The sequence below is a fragment of the Chinchilla lanigera genome, unplaced genomic scaffold, assembly GCF_000276665.1.
Source record: "Chinchilla lanigera isolate Chin_1 unplaced genomic scaffold, ChiLan1.0 scaffold00021, whole genome shotgun sequence".
In the NCBI taxonomy this organism is placed as follows: domain Eukaryota; kingdom Metazoa; phylum Chordata; class Mammalia; order Rodentia; family Chinchillidae; genus Chinchilla; species Chinchilla lanigera.
This window is the reverse complement of record NW_004955422.1, coordinates 18,043,762-18,050,771: the sequence shown is the minus strand read 5'-3', so window position 1 is coordinate 18,050,771 and position 7,010 is coordinate 18,043,762. Positions and strand designations below refer to the sequence as shown.

The following is a 7,010-nucleotide window of genomic DNA, read 5'->3' as shown; positions in this document are numbered from 1 at the left end:
GGAGCAAACAGAAAAGGGACACTACGTGCCTCTCGCTGCCCAGCCAGTCTGGCAGTGCGCGGCTCCAACAGAGCTGAGGACTGCATTTACACTTACACCTACCTGCACCTTTGACACTGCCTATCCAAACTCAAACTCTCCTGAGCCAGATTGGAACCTCCAGGCGGTTGCTGTCCGGTGCCGACCACAAGGATGGTGCTGGGAAGAGACAGTTCACTGAAGCGCGATTGGCGGCTGAAGAATGGGCAGGCCCGCACTCTGGGACTACAACTCCCAAGAGGCCATGCGATTGGCGCCATCTTTTTGCCCCGCCTAGCTAAAACTACCTGCCCCATAGAGGGCGAAGTAACTTTAAGTCATCGGCGCGCGCCCGCGGTCGCGGAGTGAGAACGTATGGGCCGAGGCTTGAGCTGTCAGTCAGAGCGCGGCCAGGTCCGGGCCGAGGGGCCCGCGGGGCCGGCGCGGCCATGGCGGCCGTGTTTGATCTGGACTTGGAGACAGAGGAAGGGAGCGAGGGCGAGGGAGATCCAGAGTTCAGCCCAGCGGTGAGTGCTCCAGCCGGTCGCGATGGACCCTAGAGCCGAGCCTGTCACTTGGCCGAAGCCAGAACCTTGGCTCTACACAGCTGGAGTGGGCTCCGACCTCTGCAGACCTGGATCTTTCTCAGATCCAGCCCCGCTGAAGTTGGGACCCGCCTTCTCTTTCAGATCCCTAGCCGTTGGTTCCGATTTCCCCTTTTCTGACCCCGGCCTCTCCTCCCTTGCCCTTATTCTGACATTTCCCATTCCTGGGTCAAGCAGTTTAACATGGGGTGAGAGGAGGGATCCTGACACTTCCCTTGCTTCTTCCCCCTCGGTTTCTCACAGGACGTGTATCCCCTTGCCGAACTGAGGGCTGCTGGCCTGGAGTGAGTGAGGGTCTTGTTGGGGGATGGAGGAATGAGCTAGGGAAGGGGAACTGGGGAGCGCTGGAGCCTTGTCCCCCATTCACTTCTTGTGTCCGTAGGCCAGTGGGGCACTATGAGGAGGTGGAGCTGACCGAGACCAGCGTGAACCCAGGCCCAGAGCGCATTGGGCCCCACTGCTTTGAACTGCTGCGAGTGCTGGGGAAAGGGGGATACGGCAAGGTACTGGCACCCCCGCCCCATGGCCTCAACCCTCACCGTGAGGCAGCATGAGGTTCTCAACAGAGATTAGAATTGTAAATCAGCAGAGCCTCTGATGGGCTTCAGAGCTTTTGGCAGAAAGGAGGGAAGGGCAGATTCTCCTAGAATGGGATTGAAGATCTTTACTGCCCCACCCTTGGGTGAGCCTAGGCCTCTTGGTCTCAGTGATAGAGCTTGAGGGTGGGGCTTCTGAAAGATAGGATGTGGAGGGAAGTTGATCCTGTCTTCCTTGCTCTACAGGTGTTCCAGGTGCGGAAGGTGCAAGGCACTAACTTGGGGAAAATATATGCCATGAAAGTCCTGAGGAAGGTGAGTCATTTGCTCAGCCAGCAGATATAGAGTGGCCACCCTCCCTAGCACACTGTGGCTGAATTTGGAAGATAGCAGTAAATATGATGCAGGAGAAGCTCTCTGTCTTTAGGATTTGCTAGTTTATTATCTATTGTGATGTATATTGCTCTGCAGTAATTCCCAAATGAGGGCAGTTTTGCCTACCAGGGGACATTTAGAAATCTTTTTTTTTTTTTGTTTTTTTTTTTTTTTTTTTTTTTTGGTTTTTCTCCGGTACCGGGAACCGAACTCACGACCTTGCGCTTGCCAGGCAGGCGCTTTGCCGCTGAGCTAAATCCCCAGCCCCCTTTTTTTGGTCTTTTTGAGACAGGGTCTCGCTATGCAGTTCAGGCTGGCCTTGACCTCACTTTGTAGTCCATGCTGGTCTTGAACTTTCAGCGATCCTCCTGCCTCAGCCTCCCAAGTGCTGGGATTACAAGCATGTGCCACCACACTTGGCTAATTTAACAGTTAGATAGTTTTTTTTTTTTTTTTTTTTTTTTTGTGAGACAGGATGTCACTATGTAGCTCAGGCTGGCCTTGAACTTTAAGAAATCCTTTATTTTTTATTTAAGTTTTTTGAGACAAGGTTTCACTGTGTAGTCCAAGCTGGTCTTAAACTCACTACATATCCCAGGCTGGCCTCAAACATGGCAATCCTCCTGCCTCAGTCTCCTGAGTGCTGGGATTACAGGCACCACCATGCCCAGTTGGACAGAGTTTTGACTGGAGGGAAGTGCTGTTGACATCCAATAGGTAGAGCCCAAGGATGCTGCTAAACCTAGTGCACAGGAATTGTCTGGTCCAAGGTGACAACAGTGTCAAGCTTGAGAAACCCCATGTTAGAGGATAAACCAGTCCCTGAAAGTGATGATTGCTGACCGCAGCAGAGCTATGGAGAAATTCAGTGAAATGACCAAAGATGGCAGAAGAGCAGTGGATCAGAGCCATGCAGAATACTGAGCTGTTATGGATCACTGACCTTTGTGAAATGCCACTTGTCTTTGTCTTGGCCAGATCACTTTTGTAGCGATCTCAGGCTCATGATTATTGGCATCCAGTGCCATGTGTTGATCACTGGGAGGAATCACGACATCACTGCAGGTCCACGGGCTGTGCAGATCTAGAGTCCAGAGGCTGACAGTACCAATTTATGTTTATTTATATATTTATTTATTTTATTCTTTTTGAAACAGGGTCTCGCTGTGTAGTTACAGGCTGGCCTCAAACTCATAGAGATCCTCTTGTCTCAGCCTCCTGAGCGCTAGGATTGTAAGCGTGGGCCACCTCGCCTGGCTTTCTCTTTTTAAAATCCCCCCCTCTCCTCCTCCCTCTCTCCTGGAGTTCTCCTTTCTCTCTTTGCGTTCTTGCTGATATTGTTAGCCTTAGTGCACATTTATGGCAGAGTATGTCAACCTTCACTGAGGTTATTAGGACCTTATAGCACAGCAGATTTTTGCAGTGTGTTCAGAGTTGAGCTTTCTGCTGCAAAACAACAAAGGTGGACGTGGAACAACAACAACAGAAAGAGAGTAATGATTGGAGGGGCTGACGGAGCTCTGGGTGCCTACCTTCTAACTCACTCCTGCTTCTCAAGGCCAAAATCGTGCGCAATGCCAAGGACACAGCACATACACGGGCTGAGCGGAACATTCTAGAGTCAGTGAAACACCCCTTCATTGTGGAACTGGCCTATGCCTTCCAGACAGGTGGCAAACTCTACCTCATCCTGGAGTGCCTCAGTGGTATGCGTGTGGGTCCAGCTGGGCTGTGGGTGGCTAGGGACCAGTGCAGGAAGTGCTGGGTGCTTGAGGGAAGCTTGAAAGGCTAAGGGATCCCCACATCCACCACTGGTCCACTGCCCATCTGTTCATTCATTCATTCATTTGTTCATTCAGCAAACACCTGTCCAGTGCCTAGTGTGTCCCTTGCCTGTGTTGGGGTGGATGGGCATGGTGGGAGTTGGTATAGAAGACCAGGGGGTGGTTTTGTCCACTTCTGCTACCCCTTCCTGTTCTGTCTTTCCTTGTGCGCTCTGCATCAGGGCTTCATCTAGCTGCATCCTCTGTGGTGTTGCCGGTCGCCTCTACTGTCTTTTGGTCAGAGTGTGTGTGTGTGTGTATAGCAATGACAGTTGTTTTTCCACTCAGCCCCAGCTCACCTACTTCCTGGTGTCTCCTCTAGCAACCAGGGCCATTCCCAAGCTTTTTCTTTTCTCTCTCTCGCTTTGGTTTTTTGTTTTGTTTTGTTTTTTTGAGACAAGGTCTTGCTGTATAATTCAAGCTAGTTTTGAACTTAGTAGTTACCCAGGCTGCCCTTGAACTCACAGTGATCCTCCTGCCTCAGCACCTCAAGTGCTAGGATTACAGATGTGTGCCTCCATATCCATTTACCAAAACTGATTGTAATTCTGAGTCTCTAACTGCCCAGAAGAAGCCTGGCCTCCTTGGCCCATCAGCCCTGCTCACCGTGAAATAGCTCAGGTCTGCACTTTCCACTTCCCTGCCTGTACCAGCTAAGCCCTGGGAGCTGCTACCTGCATGTTCCTCATCCCTCCCTTCCATCTCAGCCCACAGCCACCACACATTCTGTCCCTTGTCGGGATTAACTTCATCTGTACTGTCTCAGTCCTGAGTTCTTTGGGCAAAGCTGTCAGAGCTGTTGCCTCAGTCTGGCGTCCTAGAGCAGTGTGCGCATGTCTGTCTCCCCATCAGACTGAGCATCCTGAGGGCAATGGCTGGGTCTGCTCATCTCTGCCCCCAGCTTCACCCAGCACAGGGCCAGGCACCGAGTAGGCGGCGGTAGATGTTTGCTGAATTGAATTGAATCCCCACGGCAGCTCTGGGAGGCAGGTAGGGCGGGATTTATAAGCCCCATTTTTCCTGAGAAGAAACTGAGACTCAAAGTCAGTGGCGGGACTGAGTCCTAGCACACAGCAGCTGATGTGTTTGTGTTGCAGGGGGTGAGCTCTTCACACATCTGGAGCGAGAAGGCATCTTCCTGGAAGACACGGCCTGGTGGGTGTGAAGTTTGCCCCTCTCCCAAAGGGTGCCTGACTCTTATCCCACCCTTGAACCTGTCCTGTCTCTGCAGCTTCTACCTAGCCGAGATCACCTTGGCTCTGGGCCATCTCCACTCCCAAGGCATCATTTACCGAGATCTCAAGCCTGAGAACATCATGCTCAACAGCCAGGGTGCGCCTGTGAGCACACACGCTGTGCAGCTGCGTAGCTGGATGTGCAGGGAAAGGCTGGGAGCCGTGGCCGGGTGGCCCTGACCATCCTCTGCTATTCTTCCTCAGGCCACATCAAACTGACGGACTTTGGACTGTGCAAGGAGTCCATTCATGAGGGTGCCGTCACTCACACCTTCTGCGGCACCATTGAGTACATGTAAGTAACACACAGCTGGCCTAGGGGTCGGGAGGACAGCCAGAGGGCATCTGGCCTGACTGCAGTTCCACCCGGCCCCCAGGGCCCCTGAGATTCTGGTGCGCAGCGGGCACAACCGGGCGGTGGACTGGTGGAGCCTGGGGGCCCTGATGTACGACATGCTCACTGGATCGGCAAGTCCAGCCTCCTTGGGAGGGGGAGGTGTGGGAGAGCCCCCTCCCGGCTGGGGCAGGGCCTGGTGGAGGCCCCCAGGCTCTCCTCACCTTCTGCCTCCTCTAGCCACCCTTCACTGCAGAGAACCGGAAGAAGACCATGGATAAGATCATCAAGGGGAAGCTGGTGCTGCCCCCCTACCTCACCCCAGATGCCCGGGACCTTGTCAAAAAGGTGGGGACTGTCCTGTCCAGGCTCAGGTCTGCTGGCCACCCTGTATGTTCCTGAATGCCAATGGCCTGTGTAGTGCACCTGTGGAAGTGAAGGCAACACTCCCAGACCCTATGCCCAGGCCTCAGCTCTGACAGATCAGCTGCTTCCCCTAGGCAAGCCCACATCTAGTTCCTAATCAGGAATTGAGGTAGCCAGTTCCACCACGAGGGCTAGTGGCTGGGTGTACACGGGAGGGAAGGACTCCTTTGGGACTTGGCCCTGGATCCTGACTAGAGGTGTCTGGGGTGATGCTGGGAAAGGCTTCATAGAGAAGGTTCCATTGTACCTAACCCTGAAGATCCTGTGGGGCTGAGTAAGTGGAGGCCATACTTCGGGGCACCCCCTAACCTTATCCTCCCCCAGCCAACCTTGGAGCTAGGTAGTAGTGCCTCCCCTAAGCCCTGACCTCTGCCTTGGCCCCACAGTTTCTGAAGCGGAATCCCAGCCAACGGATAGGGGGTGGCCCAGGGGATGCTGCTGATGTGCAGGTGAGTCTGGAACCAAAAGAAAGGGGAGGGAGCCAGGAAAGGTGACTAGTTGGCATGTTTGAGGGTGCTCTCTACCCTCAGAGGCACCCCTTCTTCCGGCACATCAACTGGGATGATCTCTTGGCCCGCCGCGTGGACCCCCCTTTCAGGCCAAGTCTGGTGAGTGCAGGTCCTGTTGGCCCCATGGCAGGTGGAGGCCCCGCGCCTCAGACCCCCTCACCCTCCCCATGTGGGTCTCCACAGCAGTCAGAGGAGGATGTGAGTCAGTTCGACACCCGCTTCACACGGCAGACGCCAGTGGACAGTCCAGATGACACGGCCCTCAGTGAGAGCGCCAATCAGGCCTTCCTGGTGAGGGCCCCAGGGACCCATGGACTGTGGGGACCCAGGCTGGGATGGTAGCTAAGGAGTGGTGGACCTGAACATCAGCTGGCCTGACTTCTCCCCCCAGGGCTTCACATATGTGGCCCCTTCTGTCCTGGACAGCATCAAAGAGGGCTTCTCCTTCCAGCCCAAGCTGCGCTCTCCACGTCGCCTCAACAGCAGCCCCCGGACCCCAATCAGGTACCGAGGTGCAGAGGGGAGCAGGTGGTGCAGGTACAAGGGGCTCTAGTGACAGGAGGCTGCTGGTTTTGGGTGGCCTTGGCCATAGCTCTTAGTCAGCGCCCCTCTCAGTCTCCTCTGCTGTGAGAGCCGGTCATCCTGCAGGGCCCAGGGGGCTCTGACTCTGCCTTGGTTTCCTTTGCAGCCCCCTCAAGTTCTCTCCCTTTGAGGGATTCCGACCCAGCCCAGGTCCACCAGAACCCATGGAACCACCTCTACCTCCACTCCTGCCACCACCACCGCCACTACCCTCAAGCACTGCTCCCCTCCCCATCCGCCCGCCCTCAGGGACCAAGAAGTCCAAGAGGGGCCGTGGGCGCCCTGGGCGCTAGGAGGATGGATATGGGTGAGGGCAACACTGAGGCCTCTTCCCTGCAGGCTGTGAGGACAGCCAGACCCCAGCTGCTCCAGAGACCTGGGGTGTGTCTGTGGGACAGGAGTGAGTATATCTTTGTCGTGAATGGCGGAGCCCCAGAATCATGCCCATGGAGGAGGGGCTGTGACTGCTGGCAGGAGGGTCCTAGTGGGAGGGACTCCTGCCTTCAGCTGTGCCATTGTGGAATTAAAGACCTGAATCATGGCATCAACTGGCTTCTGCTGGACTCT

At 54.8% G+C, this 7,010-nt stretch overlaps 1 protein-coding gene across 1 annotated transcript; it reads left to right on the top strand.

The window, feature by feature from the left end:
• The first annotated feature begins 365 nt into the window (after positions 1-365).
• Rps6kb2 (ribosomal protein S6 kinase, 70kDa, polypeptide 2) lies at positions 366-6,987 on the top strand. The gene is made up of 15 exons (XM_005384331.2): positions 366-545; positions 867-907; positions 1,006-1,126; positions 1,406-1,474; positions 3,093-3,240; positions 4,455-4,512; positions 4,589-4,689; positions 4,797-4,887; positions 4,970-5,060; positions 5,167-5,274; positions 5,739-5,801; positions 5,883-5,960; positions 6,045-6,152; positions 6,253-6,365; positions 6,550-6,987. The coding sequence occupies exons 1-15, from the start codon at positions 468-470 to the stop codon at positions 6,734-6,736; spliced, it is 1,455 nt and encodes a 484-aa protein (XP_005384388.1). The 5' UTR covers positions 366-467; the 3' UTR covers positions 6,737-6,987.
• Positions 6,988-7,010: the final 23 nt, after the last annotated feature.